A 27,033-nucleotide genomic window follows, 5' to 3' on the forward strand; every position below is an offset into this window, starting at 1 on the left:
CCGCGGCCACCCCTGCCCCCACTCCCTCGCCGGGCCCGGGACCACCACCAGGCCCTCCTTCGACGGGCCCGTATCGGCCGAACGGTCCCGAGGGCCCCAGTGCACCCACTTTTACTGCGTTGTTATCCCAACGGCCGTTAAATCGCACTTCTCACACTTTCCCCCCCAATGCCAGTGATGCCAGCGTTTTACTTTACTTTTAACCCAAGCTTCCTCTCTCGTCTCACTCACTGCAAAATTTCCGCCGTGCTCTCTTGTGTTTCCGCGTGCTGTCCTTGCACTCCTCGCGACGCGGCACTTGTGCGATCCGTAGCTACTACTCAGTTCCTCTTCTCTGCTGTTGTTCACAAAGACAGGGTTGTCAACCTCGGCGGACGGCGCGCGCGTTCTCTCAGCTGTCGTTCTGAGAGCGCTCTGTCGTCCTCATTGCGATTCGATTCCGCTTGCGCTCTCTCTCTCTCTCTCTCTCTCTCTCTCTCTCTCTCTCTCTCTCTCTCTCTCTCTCTCTCTCTCTCTCTCTCTAATGTCTCTTTTTTCCGGAGCAATCCAATGCTCGTCCACTCACAATCTCGCTCGAGGTACATGCATCTTACACGCGGTGATCATGACGCCGCTCGTCCGAAATATCGTGTCTCGAACGTGATCACGCGACGACTGGATCTCGGTCCAGCAGCCTTTATGGAGGGTTGCCTCTTTGCGTTGGGAATAATTCAGCATAAAAGAACTCTCGATGTCGATCGCTCCTTTGAAGGATCTCGCAATAGATCCTACCGTTTCGTCGATTGTGTCGGGGCGAAATCAACCCTACAGAGACTAGCGAGAATAGCCGAACGTCGTGTTCTCTCGTCGCGTTTGTTTCGCGCACTCCCAGGAATAATCCCGGGTGTTCGTCGCGACGACTTCTGGATTGACGCGCGAGCCGGTGACCAATGACGCTTTCTTTCTTTTTCTTTCGGGCTCGCAGGCCCTGTCTGTCTGTCTGTCTTTCGAGGGGGGACCGGAGATGCCGGCGCACGGCGCGATACGTCACGTCACACGGCAGCGGCGGAGCGAACACGACGATGACGCGCGAGCACGCTCGCCTCGAGTTCGCCAGCCAACTGGCTGCACCTGCGGCGTCTGCGAGCGTCCCCCTCTTCGTCTCACCCGGAGTTCCACCAGACTCGCGCAACCGACGTGGAGCTGCAGCTACGCCCATTGGCCACGACCACCGTGGTGAACGTGGCACTACGGGACCGGATTGGCCGGCGACGGGAGACACGGGCGTAGCCAAGCCAGAGCGCCGCCAGACATGGCCGTGGAATGGCTGCGGAGCCGCGTTCGCTTGCGAGAGGCGCTTCCGTCGTTGCTACTGCTGCTTCTGCCGTCGTTGCTGCCGCTGGCTGGCTGCTGCTGTTGCTGCTGCTTCTGTTGTTACTGGAAATAGGCTGGTGGTGTTGCCGCCGCCGCCGACGCCACCGCCGACGCCGCCGCCACCGCCACCGCCACCGCCGTAGCCGCTTGCTCCTCTTCGTCTGACACGCTATCGATCCTGCGGCGTCGCGGGAGACGAGAGGGTAGACCGCCTCGCGAAATGCCACAGGTTTCAGGGAATCTTTACCTTTCGCGCCCGCGAAGTGTGTTCCTCCTCCTCCTCCTCCTATTCCGCCTCTACACCGTCGCTTCCACCATGCCATTCTATCTGCTCTTCTGCATCTACGTACACCTCTCTGTCTTTCTTTCCAGATATCGTTCGTTGTCTTCTTCTCTCATCGCGCGCGCAAGCCCTTTCGCGTACGAACATCTACAGCTAATAATTCCTTTCTTCTTCTCTTTTATCTTGTATTATCACAGATGTTTCTCCTTTTCTCTGTTTTCTGTATACACCGTCTACCAGTCTATCTATATCGCCTTTTAATTTATCCGTCTTTCTCTCCCCGATGCGATATCGTCTTTTCCCTTTTGAATGAGACGAGCACATGGGCTCTTCATTTGCTTCGTCGTTGTCGATGACTTGACGTGATACTGTTTATCGTCGAGTATTCTCATCCTTCTGTCTTTGCATCAACTCCCAGCTTATTTTTTTCCCCGACTCTTTCTTCCACGTTCCTTTAGCAAGCCACTTTTATTTCTTCCTTTTACAAATCCGTCATCCTTTCTTCCTCTCTTCCCAGTCGCTTCTTTATTCTCCTCTGCCTGTCGATCGTACGTACCTGTTCCGTATACCGCCTTACTCCTGCTTCCTTCATCGTCATCTATAAGCTTCCTTTTCCTTTTTTCCGTCCTGCCTTCTGTGCCTCTACCCCGTCATCATTTTTTCTTTTCTCTCCGTCTTCTTTTATCGCACGATCTACTTCTTCAGTTTTCTCCTCTTTCTATAATACATCACTTTACGTACCTCCTAGTCGTTCTCTCTTCCGCGCATCCTCCATCTACAATCAGAAAGAAGGTAGAAGACGGAGCCTCCTTTCTGTCCTCTTTCATCTTCTTCAGCCTCTTTATATATCTTCTATTTTCATATTATTTTTATATTTCTTATGTCTTCTTCTGTCTTTTCTCATCCTCTTTTATCATACACGCGCGTTCGTGAAATACGGCGCATTATCGTAGGGTATGAGTACCTAACTGACACGCGCTCCTTTCTATCGATTAAAGGACTCCACGTGCCATTAACCGAGTGGCCGAATGCTGCTACTGCTGCTGCGACAGCCTCGCCTCGCGGAACGAGTCATTGATCGTATTGTGAGTGTAACGTGCTCGTCTTACCCTGAAAAATGTTTAACGGTGAAATATCAAATTCTATCAGTCAGGGGGAACAAAGCTCGCACTATTTCTTATTGTCGTGAGAAATAAAGGTATAATCTAAGTTCGTAAGATTTAATCATTCATCAAAAAAAGAATTTTGCTCGTTAATATATTTATTTGTTATTCCCATTGGAAACTTAATCGTTAGAAGGAAAAGTCGAGAAAAACTTAAGGCAGGGGATTTAAAATTCAGAGCGTACAGTTAACGCAGACGTCGCGAGACACCCTTTAGAGTGGAGGATATTTCACGCGAATCGGAGATAAACCTGCGCACATCCCTCGCGTTTCTTTCTCCTAATCAGGACCAAACGGCGACGGTCCTTAATGGGCACCTCTATCGTACGACCGTAATTCGCCGTAATTAGCCGTAAAAAGAAAAAAGAAGAGGCCTCTATAAATTATATAGAGGCCTCTTCGCTGCGCTTAGTTAGACTTATTACGAGGGTCGAAACCGACGGACTATAACCGAAAAGCTAATACGAGAGATGATTGTTTACGCGGGCTCCCGTGAAAAATCGCCCGCTGGTTAGAGGTGTCAACTCATAACGCAGCGGGAACCAAAACATCGTCACGTTGTCATTTTTTTATGGACCGAAAGCTAGCGGCAACACGTCGATCGGGGCAAAAGATGTACATTCGAGTGTGCGCTCGCATGAACGAGTGTATCATACACCCTCCCTCCCTTCGAAATAAAAACCCGGACGGAATTCAGGACTAATGTCCATCTTCTTAATGTCAGTCGATTCAACTTCGCGGTAACAGCGGGTGGTTGCGCCCGGAGAGAGATTGCATATCGTAATTAAAAAACGCCTCGCCGGCAACCGCGGCATTGGATTTAACTACTTCCTGACTCTCGGGAGACTTAGTAGAGCGGGATTGCGGTGCGCAACGTTCCTCAGGAAAAAAGAGACCGTATAAAAAAATATTGCACATTATGCGACACTACCGCAACTCTCTTCGTAGCGAAATACGTACGTTACGCATTACCGCTGCAAATATTTTCGCCGCGGTATATATACGCTGATTACGTTATTTCAATGCAATTTCTCTCGAACTGACGCTCACACACTTGAACGTCGCTGTTCGAACATTTCTGCAGCATTTCCTGCGATGAGGAATGAGGCTTCGATGCAATTCGCGCGGTGGTCAAACGGTAATTAGTGCAACGTGAATAGGGAAAAGAGAAGAGAAGGGAAAAGAGAACAATCGAGAGAGAAAAAAAAAAGAAAAGAAAGGAGGAGGTGCGTTTTCGGCCGCGCTCTAAGACGCGGGGTGGGCGTCGTAACCGACTATTTATTGCGGAGATTATCACGGGCTTCTGTCCATTCGAGACGATATTTACGGCCTCGGCGTGTTCGCGGGCGTACAAACGAACGACTTCATTGCAATTGCGCGCCCCGGAGGGTATTTATGGTAAGGGCTGCGTTATTAGCGCACGGCTAAAACTTTACTGGCCAGAACTGCTGCTGCTGCAGGCTCGGCTCATTTACGGCCGCGCGGCGCCCGTAATCGCATAGTTAGAATTATACGATTACGACCCAGCACACGGTGTGCGTTATCGCCGATAGCCATTGAAATTCTTTAGGCGACCGGTCCCGCGTAATTCCGCGCGGGCGCGAAGGAGGGAGGGCGTGAAAGAAAGACGAAGAAAGAGAGAGCGAGCGGGGAGGGAAGAGACAAAGTTAATTATTAATTATCAAACGCGCGACGTGTCGTCAGGCAAGTGCAAGTAGCACGACTATATGCGTCTAAGAATTGTGCTATTAACGTCATAACGTCATAATGCACGAGATACTTCGCAGCTCCACGGAAGGCGGAAACCGTTTGAAGAAAAGCTCCTTTAAAAGTACCGACGAAACGGATAAATAAAATATGTATGTGTATGATCGAAGAGGTAATGGGGAAAAGATCTGTAGGGCTTCATGCGACTTAATTTCTCGTAAAGTGGACTGCCCTTAAATACTACGTACGAAAGTACTGCTTTTGTATAATAATCTGATCATCAGTTCTAGGTTTCTTATAATTGTCGATAAAAGATACGGCTTTTCCGCATAAATCCCTAAATAAGGAAAAAATTTTGTAATTATAGAAATATCCTTCCTTCAATTATCCAATAATTAAAATATTTCTTTGTTATTACATAGGATAAATAGTCCAATTACTATATGACAATGTCTCAAATACTAGCAATTCGTTTTAAATATTTTTTTGAATATATAAGTTATATTACACATAATTGCATTTAATTCTATAATTAAATTCTATTAATATAACATTTCATTAAAGGTAAAACTTCTCAATTTTCTAATTATAAAAAAATTAAACTGTAAAATTTAAATTGTAAAAAATTTATACTGTGCAATAATTTAATCATATAAAACATTTTAAGGAATTTTTAAAATGTCTTATAACCTGATTTTGAACTCTAGGTTGCTTGACTTTATAGATGTAAATTAAAAAAGTAGACATATTGACGTGACTATTTTACTGCTTGTCAATCACTTATCAAACATGTAATTATCTGTTCTTGTTACATAAAAGCAATATCTATTAATGTAAACTGTAAAGATAAGCTAAAACTTAACCCTCAGTACACATACATAAAAAAACTCCCGATTTACGTATACTCGAGTTTTCTTAACCTGACGTTTTATTTCCATATATCTCTGATTCAAATGAGCCAGTTTTATACTTTTTTTAAATCTATTGTTTTAAGTTAAAAAAAAAAGTATTCTAGTTAAAAAGTCAAAAAGTGATAGCACTAAAGATATTTTACAAAAATTAAAAGTAGATTGGAAAAAATGCCGTAATTTCGAAAATTTATCGGGATTACACTAACTCAGTGTGCAAATTGAGAGTTAATTTTATTACATAAGAATTGTTATTCATGTGCATAATTAATCAATCCTTTAAAATGTCATACACAGTTCAAAATTCACAGTTTATAGCACAAAATTTCTTAATGCATCAGTAATTAGGCCATTTACTTTATTATTATAATTTTATGTCAATTTACCTGGTGCTTCAAACATAAGATGGCAGAAATGAACGTGCAGATAATAATATGATGGTTAATAGTGGAAATACATTCTGAGCTGCGATGCAGGTATGTTAAACTTTTTAGTGATCGCTGTTGTTGTGGCATCTCGTATATTTTTAATTATTCTGGTCAGGATCCTCATAAATAATACTTTCCTGTTCAACTTTGGGTTCCAGAATATTAGTTATCCACTGAAAAAAGAAATCATTTAGAGAACAAAAAATCATATACCTTATATTTTAACAATCTGTAAGTAAAATTGTAAGAAATATAATTTAATGTTATATTTGAAAAAATACCTCCAAAACTAAGACTCATTGATTCTATGTAAGGAAGAGTAATCTGCTGGTAAATGCTATGAAACAGATATTAAAATATGTATGTGTATGAACAAAAAAGTAATGGAGAAATAATTATATATAAGTGTGTTGGTGCAGTTGTAAAGCAATATTATAATTCTCTTTTAAATAAATTTAATTAAAATTTTATATAAAATTAAAATAATTTTAAAAATATGTGAAATTAAAATTTGAAACAAATTCAATATTCTTTTTAGAAAACAACTTTTTCAAATAAGTTTAACAATTTAATTTATAAAATACATTAAGTTGATATAACAAAAAATGTTTCAAGAATATGTTAAATTAGTGATTTTAAAAAATGTAAGTTTTTAAATAAATTTAAAATTAATAAATTTAATAATATTTAATCTTGTTTGCACTGCTGATATAATAAGAACGATAAATATTTCAAAATTACATCCAGAATTATAAAAAATTCATGACAGTTAACAGATTTTTAATCTTTATAATCGCTACCTAATTTTGATATTTTCGGAGTATTCACTCAAAATTTTTAATTTTCTAAGAATTGTCAGATTTTTCAAGTATTTTAAATTCCAGATAAGAGAATTTTTTAATGCACTTTAAAATGAATTTATTTTATTTCTTATATGTATATTTTATTAAATCCTTCAATTATTTCTATCATATCTTCGATCATCAAATTTTTATGGTAAATTTCATCAGAGATAAGAAACGCTCTCACAAACATTTAACTTATTATATTCTTGATCGAAGTTCTTTTTTTCCCATACGCAGTGTATATTACAAATAAATCGACATTCGTTTAAGGTTAATTTCCCTACAATCAATCGCATGTGAAATCCGCGAGATCATATGTCACTTTCGCTCAAAGGTTACTTTCTTTCATTATATCGCGGAGATAAACGGAACAATTAATCCCAGTAACAGATTAATCCCAATAACGAATAAATAAATTAGAGATCACTCACCACTCGCTCCGTCGTCGCCCGACGTATCTTCAAGGTACTCCTCCTCCTCGTTCGCCTCCTGTTGTCGCTCCTCCTTTTCCTCCTCCTCTTCCTTTCCCATCCATTCGTCGTCGCTCCTCCATGGCGATCGCGGAACACCGGCACCGATGTTCGCGAAAACGCGGTTAAAACAACACTCCCGAGACGTTAATATAGAGAACGGTATACAATAACATTACGTCGCAGGGAAGAAACGCGCGGGCGGGAAATACGCGAGCGCATATATTCGACACTCGCGACATCTTACAAATCGGCTCACGAATCTCATGAATCACAGTTCAGAGAATTCGAAACTCGCGCGGACAACTTCACTCCATCGCGCGCCCTTACCCCCTCCCCAACCCCTCGTTCCTGTCCCGCATTTTATACACTTTCTGGAAGCGATAGATATTGTTCTCGCGCTTCAGGGCGAGCGATTAACGGATACGATCACGACGCAACGAGGATGCGACGACGAGCATGCAGCTTGCGATCGCGACGAACAAGTATTCGTCCGCAGAATTCGCGAGTGTGGTCGTTGGCGTTCCGTTGATCGGCCCCGCTTGAGAGAGATCACAGAGTGATCCGATACCCACGATATGGCGTGTCCCGTCGTCTGGATCACGCGGTCGACGAATATCGAGACGCAGGGTCAATTGGACGTCGCGTTGTCGAAATATTCGCCCGATCTTGTCTCGACCTCGGAGTCGCAACCGCTCCTTCACCGGCGACGTTCGTTCGACTGAAAGATTCGACAATGATGATCGGCAACTTCACTCTGCAACTTATCGCGACATGACGCGGATCGATTCTATACCTATAATGGCGACCAATTCGGAGCCACGCGATCGATATTCGATATCGTAATGGATATACCTTTTAAGAGTATTACTGGTAGATCTCGAAGCCTCACGTCGTTTCTCGTTACTCTTCATTCTAACCCGCGTGCCAGCGCGTATCATGACATGCTTTCAGGAAACAATGAGAGAGAAGTCGCAGTTCCAAGAATTCTCGGAAAATCTCGCCGTTTCGGCGTATATCCGAAGGACCGAGGCGTGAAAAGGGCAATTGGGACGTCGCGACATCGCGTCGAGATGATAATAATACTCGTCCTTATCGTCGAATGCCGTCTCGAGTGGACAAATCGCGCGTCGCAATACAGCTGCTTCGAGAACATTCTCGAACAGGCTAACGGTCTCTAATCACGACGGATGTAACAGAAAAAACGATCAGGATTCGCGGCTGCCCGCAGTCTGCAGTCCGAAAAATAATGTGACACGCACCGCCGCTGACCGCCGCCAGCCTGGCCGAAGGTCCGCGCTCGAATGACGATTGACGATAGCGCGGTGACCTTCGAGCATACGCACTACGTACGCGCGTGGACAATACGAACACCGGCCGGCCGGCTGTTGTGTACATGTCCTAGATCCAAAAAAGCGAAACGAAAAACACCTACGCTATCTTTAATGTCAAGAATATTTCAGAATCACTTTGAACACAGATTGAACGATCGACGATGGCGTGTACGCAACTCAGCAGCAAACTAACCTTAATTGCTTATGTATCGTTTTGACGCGAAAATAATACCTTTGTCGTAGAGATTTATCGAAACCTTCAGCGTAAATTTTAAATATGTAGACATGAGTTAATTCAACATGTTTATTCTTCTTAAAAAATGGCATCAAATTTTTGAAGAAATTTTGAGAAATAATTTTGTTAAAATTTACTAAAATATTATAAAAATACAAAAAAATCTAACGTCCCTGTAGAATTAATTCCGTCGATTTCGCCTGTTAGAAATTCAATTTCGTGAAATGGATACGCGTGTCAATAATGTATCGTTCTTTGTGGGAAAACTCATGGCGTTATCTACGATCGAAGATTGCGCTCTAGGGAAAAATACTTAACGTCGGCGCCATTGATGTCTTAATGTGGAACTCGCTCGAATCGCTGTTAAAAAAGAAATGTACATCGATTACAATCGCGTTTATCGTGGGCGCGGACCTTAGATTTAGCCGCGATAGCGAGGGAAATTGTGTGGTACGGGCAGATAATAATCTCGTAATCGGCGCTGCTTGCGTGTAATTATGACGCCGCCACACGATGCGGTATCATTTTTTGCGCGATACATTTTCATGAAACGAGTGTTACCCTACATCGCGCCGTTATTACTAACCGCCGTGGAAGCCGCGTAGAACCTTTCGCCATGCATAACTTGCGAAACCATTTCTTCATCTTTCTTCGTGAAACCGTCTAAATTCCTCCAATATCGCGACGATATTATATACGTTCAATCTCCTTCATTAACACGGTTGTTTCCCTTGCAAATTTATCTTCGAGTGAGAAACGTGCGAAAGTGGAGCCTGTATGCTTTGTTTAATACAATAATACTGAAAAAATGAAGAAAGAATGCAAATACTCAATTGAAAATGTAACGATGCATTAAAGCGAAGACGATCGTGTGCAATTTACAAGATAATGTAGGGAAATGTTAAATCAATAACTTTATTCAACAGCTTAACAATTGTGGCATAGCCAGCTAAAAATCTTAATGCACACACAGCTGTACAATATAATGTAGCTGTATAACATGTACATTATGACAAAAATATTTAACAATTTTGCAATAAAATATTCTAAGTGCGTTGTATTGTACTGTCTTGGAATATATCTGGCAGTAATACTGTATTGAGTGTATGTTTCTAAACCAGGAGAGGTCGCAGAAGTATGTTTCTCGAGACAATTTGACAGATCACGAGTTTAGCTTAACTTCTTTTAAATTTTAATATCTTAGTAGTGTTCTCTTCATAGAGTTTATTTGATATTTTACGAACTTTATCTTGTATATCATATTACCAAGAAGTTTAATTTACATTTTGGTGATTTTAAGAAGACTTTCAGGCATCAATTTGATTATCGTTTTGCTGTCCTTAGTTAAAAAACACCATAAAAAAATATAATTACATTCTTCTAATATTAATACAAGAACTTTCAATTATTTTGTGTAAAAATGGAATAAGTTCTTCGATATATTAATATTATGTAATAGCTTAAGCAACGACCTCTCTCAAGTTATGTGCTATAATCAATTAGCTATGCATCGTTATTCGTGCTTTACACCACATAGAGGTTCCTTTGGATGATATCCCGTCCATTTCCTATAACTAACGTCCATTGCTCTCTCCACAGCGTGATCTATAGGATGTATTATGAAGGGAATGGACACTAAACCGATAAGCGTAGAGATCCAAGGTTTTTTCCAGGCCACTCTTGTGCTTTTTCTCTGTACAAACTGAACTGCCGCGCAAATTCTATTTATGGTGAAACCAGGAATTATCACCGACGCGAATGCTTGCCATATCAAAGTGTCCGATGTGGATAACAAGACATTCTTGGTTTTCTGTGGACTAATATCTGTCTGTGAAATCAAAATTATAATTAGACAGCTAATAAATTATTTGTTTTGTTAAATTAAAATTTTCCATAGTAGACCTACTTACCTGGTAGACTTTTACACCCTTGTGCACCGTGTCCGCGAGAACGTATCCGCTTGACAACGCATAACTGAACCACACGACGGACCTTGGCACGAGGCTCCTGAATGCTTCTCCAACCTCGTTCGCATAACCTAAAAAGAGAATTGCACTTTGTTATGAAAAAATCTTTTCAAAATATCAAAGTGACTTTGCTAATTACTTGGCTATTTTGTTGATTGCTTTAAACATCAAATATATTTTTTGACGCGTAACTTTGTCATTGTATAAAATTATGAAATAAAAAGAAAAAGGAATAATTAAAAAAAATAACAGAAAATTTTGATAACAGCGGTCAATAAGCCCTTTGCCATTACCTAAATATCTTACATAAGTGTCACGATACAGGTCTACCTCTTCCTGATTGTTCATGATCCTGAAATTTTCTATTTTTTTTTACTATCTCTCGCGTAATAACATAACCTATAGCAGACGACACTTTGCGAGGTTCAGCGTGCCAAGGAAACTTTTGACATAGATGTCAGTCAATAAAATGCCTATAAAATCTTTTCTCACTTTCGATTCGTATTTAAAAACTCCTAAGAATAATGTTATATACTCTTTGAGGGCAAATTTGTAGTAGAAATACCGTTCGAAAAACAGATCGCAAACAACGTTGAACATAACCTGGAAAATTTTGGGAGGTCGATATCTTGCGCTCGTAGTACTCAACGAACCTATCAATTCTTATTGATTTTTCAAATCACATTTAATTATTATGTATCTTTATATGAATTTTATTTTAGCGTTCGCGCAACGGATCTCAAAACAACAAATAATTAATGTCCTACCTTTTCTTATTAATTATAATTTCTATGTCACGCATGACGTTCACTAATATATAATAAAAATTACGATGACTTAATTCCATCTAATTTTTAAAAGATATAAATTATCTGAGGCGATAGGTCATAATAACTAAATTTAGAAATAATAATTAATTCATGTTTTTAATTTACGAAATTGACAAAATAATAAATGCTAAAATAATCATCGCGATCATGCCGTTTTGTTTTTCCTGGCAGACCAATTTGATTAAATAATATAGACAGACAAATTAGACTTGGATTTGTTTAAGATGCGTTTTAGACATCAGAACAGGTCCACTAGTCTCATTTTTAAACCTTTCAAATATCTCTGTCATTAAATATCAATTTTTTGGATAAGTTTTTGACTACATCTAGATTGATTTTATCCAAATATATTGAATAATCTGGATTAGATTTGATCATAATTTCGACACAGTATTTTTGTGACAACCCTGACAAAATTTTAAACGAAGTACTAGACATTAACTTATATTAATTCCGGACTGGATGTTAGGTAATATACATACAACACCTAATTATGTCTATTCGATTAAAAATTTATCTGAAATACATTTAGCATTTGTCCGTATAATTGTTCAATTTTTGTCAAGTTGGTTCGTTAATTTTTGCCAAGTTGACTCGTCAATTTTTGCCAAGTTGAACAAATCTTAGTAAATTTAGACAAATTGCTGCTTCTTGAATTTTGTTAAATATTTTGACTAAATTTCAAAAATTTTTAATAAAGAGTAGACATTCTGAATAAATCGTAGACTATGAAGTCTAGATATATTGATTTTATCCAAATATTATATGTTAAAAATACTTAAATAATTTGAATTTAATAGATTTGACCATAATCTCGACTAGTATTTTTGCAATAACTTCTAATAAAATCTAGACGAATTACTAGATATTTTGTACTAATTCTAGATTTATCTAGACGTTTACATGTACAAATAAATCTGTTTATATAGTTATGCCTATTCAATAAAAAATTTGTCTAGTATGCGTCTAATAGTATTTGTCTATACTGTCCAACTGTTATTAAATTGGCTTGGTCAGGATCATGTCTTATATTTCTGTTCATCATTTTATTCTCATCAATTTTCATTGCCCCTTTCTCTTCCGCTAAGCATCTCTCTCGGTTCTTCCTTGTATTGCCCGCAAAATGTCGAAAACGGCGACTGCTCAGATCGTGCGCCCGATCGGCGCGACCTAACCTCAAATTCGACCGCACCGCTGGTCAGGGAACGCGTCGCGTTCTCGCTCGCGGGCAACAACTCGGGCGTTATCAGACGATATGGCGGTATCTTTACGATAGCTCGCGTCGTCAAAGCACGCGGATGATGGCCGACCTGGAGTATGCACGGCTGTATCTCAGCCTGCAACTCAATGAGGCAGTCTGTTGGTGGTGCTACTACATCCGCGAGATCTCGTGGCAGCTGCTGATTGCCTTGTTGGCGTATCTCTGCGTCTATGTCTTCCTTTACGTGGTCCTTAAGCGGGTGGACCACGTGGCTTGGCAGCTGCCACCTGGCAGGCTCCTCCTGGTCACTGCTCATCCGGACGACGAGGTGATGTTCTTCGGGCCGCTGGTCTATTGGGTGACTCGCTCCAAAACTAGCGAGATTTACCTGCTGTGTTTATCTATGGGTACATGTCAATGGCAGGCTCTTGTTGTCCAGGATCGTTGCGAGCGACAATCCGGAACAACCAACAGGAATAAACCAGGCTAGACATCACGTAAATGCTGTGTCTATTGATGTTTACCAGTGTGCTTGCAGGTGGGGACAGAAGAAGGATAGACGAGCTATGGGAATGTACAAAGGTGCTGGGAATCCCAGAGGCTAATGTCACGATCATAATGTAAGTGTGTTATGGAAAACTGTGCCACTTGCAAGCACTCACACTATATGTTTTAATTATTGTTTTAAATATATACAAAATTGTCTTTTAGAATTTATCCTTAAAATCATAATATAGTTATGAAACAACACTGCTTTTGATGAATCTTACTGTACCTTCAGTAAAATTTAGTAAATTTGTACTACTTTGAGGATAAATTCTGAGAGAAAAGTCTCTTTGTGTAGGATTGCTTTATTCTAATGACATATTTAACACTAGATACTTGTCTAATTTGTACAAGCTAAAAATTAGATAATTCAAGTGTTAAATATGTGATAAATATATGATAAAATAGAGATAACTATCTCTCATATAATAGTCAGATGAATGAATGTGCAGGAGCGGTGAGCTGCCAGATGATCAGCATGTACAATGGCCAACGCAAATGGTTGCAGAGAACATTCTGCAGTACATAGAAATGTATAAGATTAATGCCGTTGTGACGTTTGATAAATATGGAGTAAGCCGGCACAAGAATCATATCTCCTTGTATTTCGCGATCGCCGCGTTGTGCATAGAAAAAAAAGTACCTCCTTGTTAGTATCGTTCAATTGGCAAATATATAGTAATATAAATAATCTTGTATAATATAAGTCTAATCGTGTTCCAGATTGTAAGCTGTATGTGTTAGAGTCCGTTAATCTAATCAGGAAATACATTCAGCTTTTAGATTTACCCATCAGCCTACTCTCGGCCTCGTACTGGTATCTGGTGACGTACGAGCAGAAGCAAACAATCAAAGTAAATCGGAACTTTTTTTGTCTCGTTATACTTAATCTTCCAGAATAAACAATATATTGGGCATATCGTTAATTATAAATTTTAAATTACTATTAAAATAAACTTAATATTAACATATATTTTTGATATATTAAATATTCTTATACATATACTTTTTATATATTAAAATTATTTTCATTTTGGTTCCTTGAAATTAATGAGTATTTTTTACTAGTATAAATTAAATGAGTCATAGATTCAGGTAAATTTTAGCATCAAATTTGGAGAGTTTATCTTTTAGCATAACTTTTTTTTAAATCTATATTATTTTTCTTTTGCAGAGTGCCATGGCCGCGCACAAGTCCCAATACGTTTGGTTTCGAAAATTGTACATGATCTTTTCGCGATATACATTCATCAATACCCTTCAAGAAGTCAGTGCTCTTGATTTGGAGCTGGATCTCCAGTTTGACGAGGACTGAATAGTTATGCCAATGAACAGAGAACAAAATATGTAATTAATAATCACTGTATATATAAAATATGTAATTAATGATCAATGTACATACTTTGTCTACCATGTTAATTATATGAAATAAAAACTGCGTACCAAAGCTATAAAAACTATGAAATATACAAGCAGATATACTTTATATATAAGAGGGAAATATTTTTTTATTCATTAATATAATAGAATATACATCGTAGTTACTTTTGAATGAAAACACGGCACGTAGATTTTACAGCGCAATATATCAGATTTCTTCTTAAAAACAAAATATATACTGCGTGCCGTTTTATTCTTCTCTATTGTATACAAACCTTTTACAGCTCCTTATATATTCAAATTGTCATTTGATATGTGTATAATTTTACTCATCACGTGTGTATAATAAAAAAAAATATTCTAAAATTACCGTAGGTAAAAAATCGTATTTCTAATTTAAGTTGCGGGACATACAAGGTTTTCCACCCGGTAATCGCACACGTTAAGAAAATCAGCGGTCATTGTCAAATTATTTGAGCAAGTAATAATATGTGACGAGTAGAACCTCGTGATTGTACGTATATTGTTTTATTTTTGTGCCTCAACGTGTTGTATAAGACATAGATCTTTGTTCAGAGCAAAAATTCATTTTTTTTCTACTTTGGCACAAATAACGTGCATAGAAGAATGTATAACTTCCGTTCCCTTTACTAATATTTGATATAGCGGGACTCTTACTATTCGGAAAAATATATTGCTCTTTTCACAACAAGTTGATATTATACGTATACGAAAGTAATAAAGAGAGACTCTACGAATATATGGATAGTCTTTTATATGCAATGTTACATTTCCTGTAACATTTCCATAAAAGGCTTAATATGAAAGATGAACTTTTCTCTTACAATTGCACAAACGACATGAATATTTCTTATTAAGCATGCTGGGAAAATATTCAACAAAAATTCGATTAACAATCATATTTTAACAATTGCAATGTATATGCAGTCGTTGTTTTCTTTTTATATCCTAATTAATAATTGTCTATTAATCTAATATAATTTTCCCAGTGTGCTTTAAAAATTCGTAATGTAACGAAAATATATGCTTAGTAGCCTAGCATGTGTGTAAACATATATATGTATATATTATATATAAAAGAAATCTCTTTCGTATAAAAAAAATCTCAGTACTGAAGATATAGTACGCAGTACTTATCGTTCGAAAATTAGAGCCCTAATACCGAAAGATTAGACCGGCAAATGATCTAAAGTCGTGAACACTTGCATATAATATTATTACGCACAATACAGCGTGCGCGTGTGCGTACATTGAAAAGTGAAATACAACAATACTTCCAAGTAAAAATCTGTGCGTTAAAATCACGCACAATTCAAACATACACGTTGGCTACGTTTCAAATACAAAGACTTTTCTTACGAGTACGAATTTATGGAATGATATCGTCGCGTACAATTTACGCTCTGTAGATCGAAATTCCGCGAACGATCTCGATTTGGATCGAGCGTGATGGAGATAAAAATCTCCAACGAAATCTCACGTGCGTCAAAATCGGTATGTGTGTCAATAAACATCTTTTTTACATAAGAAATGCTTACATATGATTACAGTCGAAGATAAAATGGACGGCATAGAGTTGATTCCCGCAAGATCCTCGAATCAGTAGACTACCGTGACGGCGACAGACACACCGCGATGAGCAGAATACCGAATTAGGTACATAGAGAAGAGGAAGTGATATCCGGAAGAGATATCCAATCGGACGTAAGGACGACCTACGTGGACAAGTGTGGATGAGGCCTCCTTACAGGGGGTTCATAGTGAAGATCTCGCGGGCCGTGTCCTAGAACCTGTCTTTACCGCGATGAGAGCCAAGTGTGCCCATTCCTGGTTGAGGGGAATCTGGATCGGTCGCATCCTGTAGATACTGCAGCTCCTGCAGCTCTTGAAACTTTTCGTGATCTCGTATGTGCGCGTAGTTAGCGGATAAGCACATCAGGTAGTGTATCAAGCTTAGAATCACGAGCAAGCTCGCTGCAGTTGCCAGGATAAACATCACCTCAGCCTTCTCTACAAAATCTTTACAAAACAGCTTGACTTCCTGTGGTCCGCACACTTTCATATCCTCTATCCGTGTATTGTTTGGAAACATGAAACCTAGAATGAATTTGCTCTTTATTAATTTTAAATTTTTTTACAACGAATATTTAACGCAAATAGTATATTTGGTGTAACGCACATAATATAAATTAAAAATGATGTGTTATAGGTCCTATATATTTTTATTCTGTTCTAAGTAAAAAATTGTCTCAATTTAATAATTAAAAAACTTACCAAATTGAGTAAAGTCAATGCAGTCGTCAAGAGATTGAACACGTGGATTGCTGCACATATTCCAAAATATGGTGAATATCAGTGTAGTAATAACTAGGAATGCAAATATTAGAAGCCAAGCTATTTGCAGGATGTAGATGATAGTCATAAACTGAAAAAATAAGGATGTACATATTAAGATAATTGATATTGAAAATAGCTTGTGATTGTAATAAATATTTTGTGCCATTAATAGAAATTATTAAAATTTATAAATATTTACAACAGCACAGGAGATGCGTCCACCCACTCGGGATCTCCATGCACGGTAGACTTTGTGCCTTGTAGCACCAGTTGCGAGACAACCAACGCACAAAATCATGAATCCTAAAGCTGCCATGCAAGCGCCAATTGATGCAAACACTAGCTGCACCGCTTCCAACCACCCAAGACGTAGATGAAACACCTGGATCGATTTTGTAACATAAGATTATTGCAGAAGAATCTTCAAATTATTTAAAAAAAAAATATCACGCGTGATTTACCTGATCCATCATAAGAGCACACAGCGTCGCACCTCTGTACATAGTTCCGCAGAAGATTCCAACTCCCAGGCAACACATGATGGTTGCGATGAGAGTTGCATACGGCACTCTGGCCATGCAATCGTTGCACATGTTCCCTAAACAAGAAAATTTCCTTATATTTGTCATTTTGTTACAGAGAATTATGTCTATATATTTCATTGAAGTCAATCATAGTAAAAATCCAGATAGTATAAATGATCATGATATCATATTGTACCAAAAATTATAATAAAACTTATTGTTTACAAAAGGTTTTTACTGCATCTACATTTATCATAAGACTATGTGTCGTGACATTCCAATAGCATTCTGATACTTACTACAGCTTTGTTTTTTCGAATTTAGACCGTGTAGACTATGCTCAGAAAACCTATCTATACTAGCATTGCTCCCGAAGTTGCCGCGCAGCGGTAGACTCTCCCTAGCCCGACGAACCTCGCGTAATCTTGCCATAATTACAGGAGTAACAACAAACGATCTGACAGTGACGATAAATAAAGAGCGCGTTAGCGAAAGTTGGGCGTTTGGCCAATGACTAAACCATAGCCGCCAGCGACGATTGGCGATGACTAATCACTTATCTACAACTTGGTCAGATAACGCGCGGCATGCGTCTAAGTATACTCGCCAATGATTCGCGAGTCCATTCACAAACTCGACAGTGCGAACGTGTCGCTGGGACGGACGCCTTCGACGGAAACAATTAGCGCGTGGCGGCGTGGCGTTTATTGTTGTCGACTTCGTCGCTTGCGTGAACGAAGACGTCACCCTTCTCTTAATGAGGCTTAACGAGCCGCCTTCGAACGCTAGGACAATTACAATTCGATGCGTCGGAAACAGGGGGACTCCAATGTTTACAATCATACGCCCACGCTACAACAAAAGCTCAAATCGTCAGGACCGCGTACATCGCACGTTCGGGTTAATTACGAAACGGAAGATTAATCAAACAAAAGGGAGATTTTCGTCAATTAGTGCGAAGGACTTACCCATGTTCACGGCTCGCGTCGCTTGCTCGGGAAGGTTAGCAAAGGAGAGGAGGCAGCGGATGGGCAGCGCCCGTACACGTCGCGGAATCCGCAATTACAGCAGCAGTTTCTCGCTAATTACCGCGGCGATCACACGTCCCACGGCCGCGGTAGCGAAGGACATATCCCACTCGACGCTCGCTGACGCTCGCGATCGACGTCTGAATGCGAGGAAAAGAGAGACAGAGAGATGGTGAATTGAACTGACGGCACTAAACGACCTCTTTTGATTCCAGCTTGCCACTTGTCCGTAGGATCTGTCTCCACGTTCGCAGACGTACTATCGCGTCGCTCGCTTGTTTACCATCTGTCAGAGTCACTCCGGGAGACGACGTGCCACGGTCCACGGTGCCAACCGTGCGATCGATCACCCGCCCACTGGTAATTGCTGGTAATACCCTCGGCACTACGAACAATTCTCTCGTATGCGTCGATGATCTTATTAATCTTATCACGCGTAAGCACGCGAGCGCGTGCGTCGAATTTCACGGCGAACGATTTCCACGAGGATCTCCGACCAGAAGCGATGGTTCAACATGGCGTCATCAATGCGCGTCCGTTACGGTGAATGGGGATCGTTGCTCCCACGACGAATCGTAGGGCGCGCCGTAGTAAACGCTCGACAAATCCGTCGTTCCCTTCAATGGAGCGGGGGGCTCGACGGTGACCGGCTGTGACCCCGATTCGATCGAGTCTCGCGGTAAACGCGCTTAGAGACAATCGAGGCCTATGTTCTCTGACGACCCGAGAGAATAAAATTTCAGGACGAAAGGATTGCGGGAAGATGCGAGAGGCAGGACTTGCTGTAATATTTTTATAAAAATTTTCACATTCATAATTTATTACAAATTTATTTCTCATTGCTGTTCGGCGGAACAGCAAGATTGTTATAATGATTTAATATATAATTTTTTTCTATCAATAAAAATAAGAATAAATATACCTGTGTAATTTGTAACTTTAGAGAGTAGGAGATATCAGATTTCGTAGAATGCTTCTATACTTATTGCAAATAATGGAAAAATTCTTAATTTTATTCCACTCTTATAAGAATTATTTTTAATATTTATTTATATATGCCTTATTTATATAATTGTACCAAGTAATTGCCTCTCATCCTCTATCTATAAAAATAAATACCAATATTTAAAAAATATGTTGTTCGCCTTAATTCATTATTTAACGAGTTTTTTCTCTTCTTTTGTTTTATACAATTAAATGTTAAAACACAATAGCAATAGTGACTCGAACCAAGCATACTAAAAAGATAAGAGAGAATATAACTTCTTTATTTCATTTTTGTATACTTATTCAAAATATTCATAAAGCCATGTTAAAATTTGTATAAGCTATCTATAAATCTATAAATTTGTTATTTTATAAATTATAGTAAGCTTACAGTCAATAGGCAAAGACGATTTCTTATATTGTACAAAATATTGTGTATTTCTATGTGGAGTTACCGAATGCCTTTGGGCATCGTTTCATTCACGAGATACTTGATAACTATCGGCAATTGTCGGAGCTTCTCTTGGACTGGTATCTCTAAGTTCTGCTGACGATGCTTGTTATATCGTATAACGATGCCGTCGGTACTCTCGTACGTTATGTCACCGTTGTGACTTTGTGGACTTACCTGCAACAAACACAATTGTCGATAAAGCACAAAGTCGAACAATTGATAAATAAATTATGATTAATAATCTGCTGTGAGAGAGAGAGTATTAAATTGATAATAACTAATAATAAAAATAAATTTACGAATTAAGAAAATGTAACTTACAGTTAAGGCAGATCCATCTTTATAATCGACCCTAATATCGCCAGATGACAATTTCGTAGCAAAGCCAATACCCGGTACCGCCACCTTGTTCATATTGTTCGACTTATGCGTGGAATTCTTGTACGATCTAGAAGTCACCGTCGAGATGACGGAGCAGGTACCGTCGAACGATGGCATCTGAGATGGAAATTCCAACGTTAATTCAGTAAAGCAAAATAATTAGACAGATATTGTCTCTCTGCTACTTACGACTGGAGAACCGTTTGTAATGTGCGAGACGTTTTCTTTCCCCTGAAAACAGGGAGCATCATTTAAGGCCGTATTGGGCCGTCGTCCGATTATTACGGGAAAGCAAGAATGCCCGGTGGCTGCCTCCAAAGATGCTAGAGTAGATTCCAATAACAAGCAATGCTGATAACATTCTGAGTAATGCTCGTAATAATTTTCGAGGTGTGATGGAAATGCACCTTCGACAAATGTGGCACCGCTATTGTCGGTGATCTTCACGACACCGTCCACCCGGACAATCTGGAGCATGGAAACATAAAAACTAAATATAAAATACAAATTAAGAGACACGATAGTGATTCGCGCCAAGTGAGAGTGCAGTGCGAGACCAATATTAAATAACATAGAAATTTAAATATTAAACTAATTGAATTATAATAATATTTAAGAATTACGATAGTGTTAACTTTTGTACTTTGATATTATTTTATGTTATGCATAATTATAGTTTTATATTATCATATATACATAATGTAAAAGAGTTGGCGATAGCATTAACATTACATACTTTTATTCCATTGTAAAAGCTCACTTCACAGTCAGGCTGCGGACCATTTTCCATGAATAAGCATTTAGAGCGTTGAGTGTAAAGTGTTAACTTGGGGGTTTTTGCCTGGACCAATTTTACGAAACGGAAAGCGTACAAATACTTCCGATGATGACACGCTGGCAAATTCTCATACGAATAAATACTATCGGCACCTCGAGTAGGTAATGGTAGCGGTTGTGAGCCAATCTCCTTAGTCGCGTCTGGTTTGTAAAGAACGACTCGCAGACCGTCGCCCGATATTCTGCACACCTCACTTATCTTTTCCTATAATGTAAAGAGTAGATATTATTAGGTTCTTACATATTTATTTCTTTATATTTTCTTTAGAATAGTGCAGTGTTTTTCATTTATATTATAATCTTTGTATTTCTTTACACAAACATACCATGCCGTGCCTACACTTAATAAACTCAATGCACACTTCTCCGTTATCTAGAATAGTGAGAATCGCGCCCTTCGTCTTGTGCCTGGTAGGCTGTAGTCTGTTGGAATTTAAGGGCGACACTTGTAACTTTGTATTCTTCTGAGTTCCCTCCGCATTACGATTCTCCACAATATTTTCCTTTCTTGGCTTGGGTCTTTCAACTATCCTCGGTCTCTCGGAGTTGTTGTAGGCATTATAATTGCTGTACTGTTCACTCTGTGAGAATGCTCTACCACGTGGCGTCAAAATGCCCATCAAAGAGTCTTCTTTCAAGTGGTAATTGGCGTATCTTGCGCCCTGATTCAAGTGCATTTTCGCAACAGATTCGGACAAAGGCTCGCTTCTCACGCTGACCATAGGCATCATCGGCATCGTGGACATTCTTTCCTCCGATCGGGATCGTATTTTCGGTCGACCGTATGACGACAGTGTTCTGCCGAGCCCGGAATCTATCATTCCATCGGTAAATGAATTTTTCCTCACATTGTTTCTTTTCTTGAATAAAAAAAAACACAAAATAAACACTAATTATTTATAGACTCGTCAATTCAATAAAATTTTCTTAATCTTCATTATTACAATAATTAAATATATTAATCATATCCATGATTAATATATATAACCAATGTATTTAACTTGCACTTGATGTTAATCACTATTCGAATACATATCACTTACGTTATGCAACCTATTTTTTTCTATGCTTGTTATAAATGGATGCTTATGAATATCTCGCAGACATATTCTTTCTTTTGGATTCTTCTTCAGCAATTTACTTATTAAATCCTTTGCATTGTCTGACAGATGAGAAGGCATCTCATAGTCGGCCATGACCACTCGGGTTAGAGTGCTCTTAATCGCATCAGTCTCGAACGGTGGCTTGCCCACTAATAAAGTATACAACATGCATCCCAAGCTCCATACATCTGCCTCTGGACCATGTGATGATCTCGTAGCAACCTTAAGTTTCATTAAATGTTATGATTCTGTGCATGATATTGGTTTGTACAATCTTTGGAAAATACTCACTTCAGGCGAAATGTAGTTTGGCGTACCACACATAGTTAAATGCTTTTCATCTGGTTTGTTCAATTGCGTGGCCAATCCAAAATCTGCTATTTTCTATAAGTACAAAAATTAAATTAAAGTAAAAAACAAAGTTTTCTAATGTATTTATATATCCAAAATAAAATCTGTAGACAGATTTACACACGTTAATTTGAATTAAAAAACTTATTATTATAAGATTACTAATAGTTTGTTACCATTGGTTGGTTTCATTTCTCTTTAAATTATGGCGTTTCATATGATTAACAAATTAAAGAAAAAATATATTTCTATATAAAGTTATATAAATATATATTTTTATAGTTATAATTAATTTTTATAGTTTGTCTTAGTTTATTCCACTGAGACAGTAAAAACTTGAATTTTACTATGTTAAATGCATTTACTATAATTTTTTTCTACTCATTGGACTTTTTAAATCTTAGTTATAAAAAATACTCATATTTTTTTTACGTACCACCTGCATATCTCTAGTCAAAAGTAGATTGGACAGTGACAAATCTCTATGAAGTATCTGATAGGAATGGAGATAAAGCAAGCCTTGCACTACTTGTTTGATTATGTAGGCAGCTAAAAAGCAAAATTTTGTTGTAATATTTACAGTTAGAAATTTATAACGTCATCATATATTATGTGTATAAATGTACCCTGTTCTTCGGATAGAGCATTGGTGCCTTGCGTTTTAAGGTAGCGCTGAAGCTCTCCATTGTGACACAATTCTAAGACCAGGTACACATAATTTACATTTTCAAAACATGTATAGACCTCCAGGATAGCTGGATGTTTCAACCGTGTATGTATCTCTACTTCCTGCCTAACTCTATCCATCATCCCAACAGCCTGCATCGATTTCTTGTCGATCTGAAGGGATAGACAAATGTAGAAAAAATGCAATAAATATTAATTGATTCATTTTAATAAGAAAGAAGTTTTTTCGCGATAAATTTTGCATAATTCGCCAAATATTCAAGCAAAGTAATGCAATCTCAAGAATTGACATTGGTCCAATTTCTTTTGTCCAATACTTCAAATCTTGCCGAGATCGATCAACGACTTCGTGCATGCGTTTTCAATCGTATTTTGAAAGCAAATGCCTCGGGCATCGCAGCAACGACACAACTGGAGCAATAAGCATCTCTCGACTCCAAGGGAGAACAGACAAGGAAATCACCATTTTGATCGCGACTTCCTTGCCGCTGCGGAGACATCTCGCTCGGTAGACGCTTCCGTAGCCGCCCTTGCCTAATAAATTCAGCACCTCATATTCCTGGGAAAATAAAAGCAGACTTGGTTTACGCGTGCCCACGCGTTGTCATGGGGCGGCGACGGCGCAAACGGATGCGAATTCAAAAAGCTAACCTCAATATGCTCGCCGAAGCCGGACGAGATGGCCGGCACGAAGCATCGCAACGGGCCGCGCTCGACCGGTCGCGGTCGATCGTCGACAACCATCGGCACGGTGACGACGATCCTGCCTTACGCGAAATTCGCTGGCGACGGCATTCGTAGACGTATTCTCACTCGGAAAACCGAAAACGTCAACATGATACCACCCGCCATACACAAACTGACGGTCTGACGCTTCTAGCGCGCTGCTCGCGCATGCGAAATAGAAACGAAACGGCGGCTTGTATTGCACGTAAACTTATATTAGGAACACGCAACGATACGAACGAGAAATTATAAAGAGGATAACTTCGATCGACCATATTACCCGATTCGGTTGATCTGCTCCGATAGCTCGATTAATTTTGTGATGAAACTGTTCAAAAATTTCAAATTATGCTATTCGTATCGAAACCAATTTTCTTCATAATAAAATGATGACTGAATAATACAAAATTAATAATTTTATTCCCATATTCTAACTAATATAGCTAAAAGCGGCTGTGTTGCGACTTTTTTCGCATCGTATTGTCAAGGTACGTTTTCAAAAGTGATACCACACGTAACAATGACGTAACACGTACATCTATTTTCCGATTCGCCGATTACTAGCAGTGCATTACGAGTGTGGTGTAAATAAACGCTGCGGAATTTTTGACGCGTGAAGTTAGTCGCGCGAGAGAGACGAAGCCGTTGCTCTATCTTTTTGCGTATCGCCTGCAGAACGAGACGGACGCAGGATGGATCGGTTCCAGCAACCTCACGAATCTCTTGGTAATTAAGTATGATACATATATCAACCGTGCGTAATGGTAATTTGTTTGAATGCGTATCTTCGAATGCGTATGCGTATGTGTATGCGTCAATACTTGTTCGAGCAAAAATTGCGACTCGCAGCGACATGTTAATCATCGTGATCGCGCGGGAAGGAATCCCTTCGCCATTTTAATTGCATTCCTTTTTCATTTGTAGATCGCGGCAAGTGTGATATGTGGACCGATCCCGGGGCAAATCCCGTCGAGCCACATCTATTCGGTAAGTCAAATCTGCATCGTAATTTGAGCTAAGCTCTTAATTTACGCTCATGCATTTTCCGTATATTGGATACGGGTTACTCGAAATATCGGAAAAAGACAATCGTCTATCATTCGCGCGGGAAATCGATGTGTAGGGAGGCGTATCCAGTGATGCCAATATCGAATCTGTTTGCAATATCGTGCTGCACGGAGAGGATGGCTGGCAGCAAGGATGCTGCAAAAAAGTTTCGGCGTACCGACCGCGGCGCGGCGTCACTTTTGACGCGTGAAGTTGACCGCGAGAATGACGTATGAAGCCGTATACTCCACCTTTTCGTGTGTCGCTGTTAGAACGTAACGGACGCAAGGTGGATCGGCTCCGGAATAAGTGGCGCGAATCACTTAATTGGTAAACATAACATGTATCAACCTTGCGTCGTAATTCGTTCGAACGCGTATCTGTCAAACACTTGTTCGAGCGAAGATCGCGACTCGTAACGACACGTCAATCGTGATACGCGAAATCGATCGCGCGGGAAGGAGCTTCTTCGCCATCTTATTAATCGCATTTCTTTCTCATTTACAGATCGCGGCAAGTCTGATGGACCGGTCCCGCAGGGCAAATGTCGCACCATATCTACTCGGTACGTCAAATCTGCAGCCAAATTTCCAGTATTACTTAATGCGTTTATGCATTTTCCATATATTGGACGCGTTACTCGTATTATCGGAAAAAGACAGTCATCACATCACCGATAATTCGTGTGGGTAATCGACATGTAGGAACGTGTACACAGCGATGCCAGTATTGAATCTTTTTGTAACATCGTGCTTCAAGCCATTTTCTTTGCACGATGCTGCAAAAAGATTCGGCGTACCGCACAGCGCGGCGTTACATTTGGAACATATAATTAATTGCGCGACGCGACGTCACTCGCTTAAAGTTGATTGCGCGAAAGAGACGAAGCCGTTTCACGTCATTTTAATTTGCGTATTACTTTCAGAACGCGACGAATGGAGAATAAACCGAATCCGAAACGAGAGGCATCGCGAATCATTTAATTGGTAAGTGTAACATATATCAACTTTACATTATGTACAACTTACGTTTAATTCGTTCGAATGAATTGTTAATATTTAAAATAAATTTGTAGATATTTAAAATATTTAACATTAAAATATTTTGATAATAATAAAATAATTATTAAATGTATAAATTTTTAAGTAGAAATTTAAATTATTAAAGTTTACAAATGAAAAATTTATTAAAATTAATTATGATTTTACTGAAAAATTTTTTTAACTTTTAAATAAATTAAATAACTTATAAGTATATCAATCTTTAATTTAAATTAAATTTTATTATACATAGGATAAAATAATTTCAACAATTGTCTATAAACTTTCCATTTTTTAATAAAAATACTTTAATTTAAATATTTATTCTATAATAGAATTTTCTTAATGATATAAAAATTTCTTTAGGATAATTTTATATATATTATTTTTTAAGTTTATTTTTATAAAATATTTTTTAATGTATTATTTTATAAAATTATTTTCCATTAAAAAAACTTTTTTTGTTAATATAAATAATTTTTTTAACTCTTCTATTCTTTAATAAAATTGTCTAAATTTCTTTAAAATCTTTTTAATGTAAATAAATTATTTTTATTAAACTACAATTTAAATATATCTTATCTTTATTTTCACACACTCTTCTCTCTACTTAATTGTTTGCCTCCCTATTATTTTGAAAATTAATTTTTTTTATACATAAAATTTAATTTATATTTAAATAAGTAAGTTAAATTAAAGATATTATGTTTATACACAAAAAATAGAAAAATTTTCTTTATTTAAAAATTTAAATCAATTAAAACAATGATATGCCTGAATAAAGAATTATTTTGATAGAATACATTATATATAATTTTACATATTTTTACTAACTTTTTGCATTTTTAACCTATTTTATC

The 27,033-nt window shown here is 38.6% G+C and overlaps 5 protein-coding genes, 1 long non-coding RNA gene and 1 pseudogene across 15 annotated transcripts in view; 3 read left to right on the top strand and 4 right to left on the bottom strand.

Annotated features, from left to right (window-relative positions):
* The window catches only part of LOC105835245 (LIM/homeobox protein Lhx5), a 47,291-nt gene extending 38,509 nt beyond the window's left edge, over positions 1–8,782 (bottom strand). For 2 of the 8 annotated variants that reach the window (XM_036290500.1, XM_036290496.1), the window contains exon 1: positions 7,119–8,771. In XM_036290500.1, coding sequence (XP_036146393.1) covers positions 7,119–7,218 — 100 coding nt within the window. In that variant the 5' untranslated portion in view covers positions 7,219–8,771. Of the gene's footprint in view, positions 1–5,800; positions 6,016–6,123; positions 6,180–7,118 lie in introns of those variants that run through there. The other 6 variants (XM_036290493.1, XM_036290497.1, XM_036290498.1 and 3 more) reach the window with 6 other exon arrangements.
* LOC114254755 lies at positions 5–3,165 on the top strand (annotated as a pseudogene).
* Positions 8,783–9,617: 835 nt separating the features above from the next.
* LOC105835858 (mitochondrial fission process protein 1) lies at positions 9,618–11,322 on the bottom strand. Its single transcript, XM_012679464.3, has 3 exons — positions 10,987–11,322; positions 10,637–10,764; positions 9,618–10,554 (listed from the first exon to the last, which is right to left on the bottom strand). The coding sequence occupies exons 1-3, from the start codon at positions 11,039–11,041 to the stop codon at positions 10,240–10,242; spliced, it is 498 nt and encodes a 165-aa protein (XP_012534918.1). The 5' UTR covers positions 11,042–11,322; the 3' UTR covers positions 9,618–10,239.
* A 1,343-nt stretch (positions 11,323–12,665) lies between these two features.
* LOC105835865 (N-acetylglucosaminyl-phosphatidylinositol de-N-acetylase) lies at positions 12,666–14,721 on the top strand. The gene is made up of 5 exons (XM_012679476.3): positions 12,666–13,131; positions 13,263–13,344; positions 13,723–13,919; positions 13,994–14,124; positions 14,445–14,721. The coding sequence occupies exons 1-5, from the start codon at positions 12,822–12,824 to the stop codon at positions 14,583–14,585; spliced, it is 861 nt and encodes a 286-aa protein (XP_012534930.1). The 5' UTR covers positions 12,666–12,821; the 3' UTR covers positions 14,586–14,721.
* Positions 14,722–14,760: 39 nt separating this feature from the next.
* Positions 14,761–19,970, bottom strand: LOC105835864 (neuronal membrane glycoprotein M6-a). Of its 2 annotated transcripts, none has more exons than XM_012679475.3 (5): positions 18,501–19,970; positions 17,470–17,606; positions 17,208–17,390; positions 16,946–17,096; positions 14,761–16,768 (listed from the first exon to the last, which is right to left on the bottom strand). In XM_012679475.3, exons 1-5 carry the CDS (start codon positions 18,502–18,504, stop codon positions 16,455–16,457), a joined length of 789 nt encoding a protein of 262 aa, XP_012534929.1. In that variant the 5' UTR covers positions 18,505–19,970; the 3' UTR covers positions 14,761–16,454. The 2 variants fall into 2 exon arrangements, with proteins under 2 accessions (XP_012534929.1, XP_012534928.1); XM_012679474.3 differs by lacking the exon at positions 18,501–19,970 and adding an exon at positions 17,832–18,105.
* LOC114254241 lies at positions 19,212–22,524 on the top strand. Its single transcript, XR_003625601.1, has 3 exons — positions 19,212–19,344; positions 21,908–22,047; positions 22,389–22,524. It is a non-coding gene; the product is annotated as an uncharacterized LOC114254241 (long non-coding RNA).
* LOC105835863 (serine/threonine-protein kinase PLK4) lies at positions 19,375–24,219 on the bottom strand. 2 transcript variants are annotated; one of them, XR_001139023.3, is made up of 12 exons: positions 24,012–24,219; positions 23,824–23,919; positions 23,300–23,513; positions 23,110–23,222; positions 22,614–22,706; positions 22,263–22,544; positions 21,546–22,079; positions 21,119–21,424; positions 20,572–20,850; positions 20,323–20,499; positions 19,939–20,175; positions 19,375–19,663 (listed from the first exon to the last, which is right to left on the bottom strand). XR_001139023.3 is itself a non-coding variant. In XM_012679473.3 (12 exons), exons 1-12 carry the CDS (start codon positions 24,102–24,104, stop codon positions 19,660–19,662), a joined length of 2,364 nt encoding a protein of 787 aa, XP_012534927.1. In that variant the 5' UTR covers positions 24,105–24,219; the 3' UTR covers positions 19,375–19,659. The 2 variants fall into 2 exon arrangements, 1 of the variants encoding a protein (XP_012534927.1); XM_012679473.3 differs by having other exon boundaries at positions 20,003–20,175.
* Positions 24,220–27,033: the final 2,814 nt, after the last annotated feature.

This window comes from Monomorium pharaonis, chromosome 8, assembly GCF_013373865.1.
Source record: "Monomorium pharaonis isolate MP-MQ-018 chromosome 8, ASM1337386v2, whole genome shotgun sequence".
In the NCBI taxonomy this organism is placed as follows: domain Eukaryota; kingdom Metazoa; phylum Arthropoda; class Insecta; order Hymenoptera; family Formicidae; genus Monomorium; species Monomorium pharaonis.

What these genes read in the sequence shown, in the direction of transcription:
- LOC105835863 (XM_012679473.3), bottom strand. Translation starts at nt 24,104, where the DNA reads ATGGTTGTCGACGATCGACCGCGACCGGTCGAGCGCGGCCCGTTGCGA. An exon ending in AGGAAGTCGCGATCAAAATG is followed by an intron (nt 23,514 to 23,823) that starts GTGATTTCCTTG and finishes CTATCCCTTCAG; the next exon opens with ATCGACAAGAAATCGATGCA. An exon ending in TTAAGTGTAGGCACGGCATG is followed by an intron (nt 21,425 to 21,545) that starts GTATGTTTGTGT and finishes TTTACATTATAG; the next exon opens with GAAAAGATAAGTGAGGTGTG.
- LOC105835858 (XM_012679464.3), bottom strand. Translation starts at nt 11,041, where the DNA reads ATGAACAATCAGGAAGAGGTAGACCTGTATCGTGACACTTATGTAAGA. An exon ending in CACTTATGTAAGATATTTAG is followed by an intron (nt 10,765 to 10,986) that starts GTAATGGCAAAG and finishes TTCTCTTTTTAG; the next exon opens with GTTATGCGAACGAGGTTGGA. An exon ending in AGGGTGTAAAAGTCTACCAG is followed by an intron (nt 10,555 to 10,636) that starts GTAAGTAGGTCT and finishes TTGATTTCACAG; the next exon opens with ACAGATATTAGTCCACAGAA.
- LOC105835865 (XM_012679476.3), top strand. Translation starts at nt 12,822, where the DNA reads ATGATGGCCGACCTGGAGTATGCACGGCTGTATCTCAGCCTGCAACTC. An exon ending in GCTAATGTCACGATCATAAT is followed by an intron (nt 13,345 to 13,722) that starts GTAAGTGTGTTA and finishes ATGAATGTGCAG; the next exon opens with GAGCGGTGAGCTGCCAGATG. An exon ending in AGAAAAAAAAGTACCTCCTT is followed by an intron (nt 13,920 to 13,993) that starts GTTAGTATCGTT and finishes ATCGTGTTCCAG; the next exon opens with ATTGTAAGCTGTATGTGTTA.
- LOC105835864 (XM_012679474.3), bottom strand. Translation starts at nt 17,964, where the DNA reads ATGGCAAGATTACGCGAGGTTCGTCGGGCTAGGGAGAGTCTACCGCTG. An exon ending in GTGCTCTTATGATGGATCAG is followed by an intron (nt 17,391 to 17,469) that starts GTAAATCACGCG and finishes AAATCGATCCAG; the next exon opens with GTGTTTCATCTACGTCTTGG. An exon ending in GACGCATCTCCTGTGCTGTT is followed by an intron (nt 17,097 to 17,207) that starts GTAAATATTTAT and finishes TTATTTTTTCAG; the next exon opens with TTTATGACTATCATCTACAT.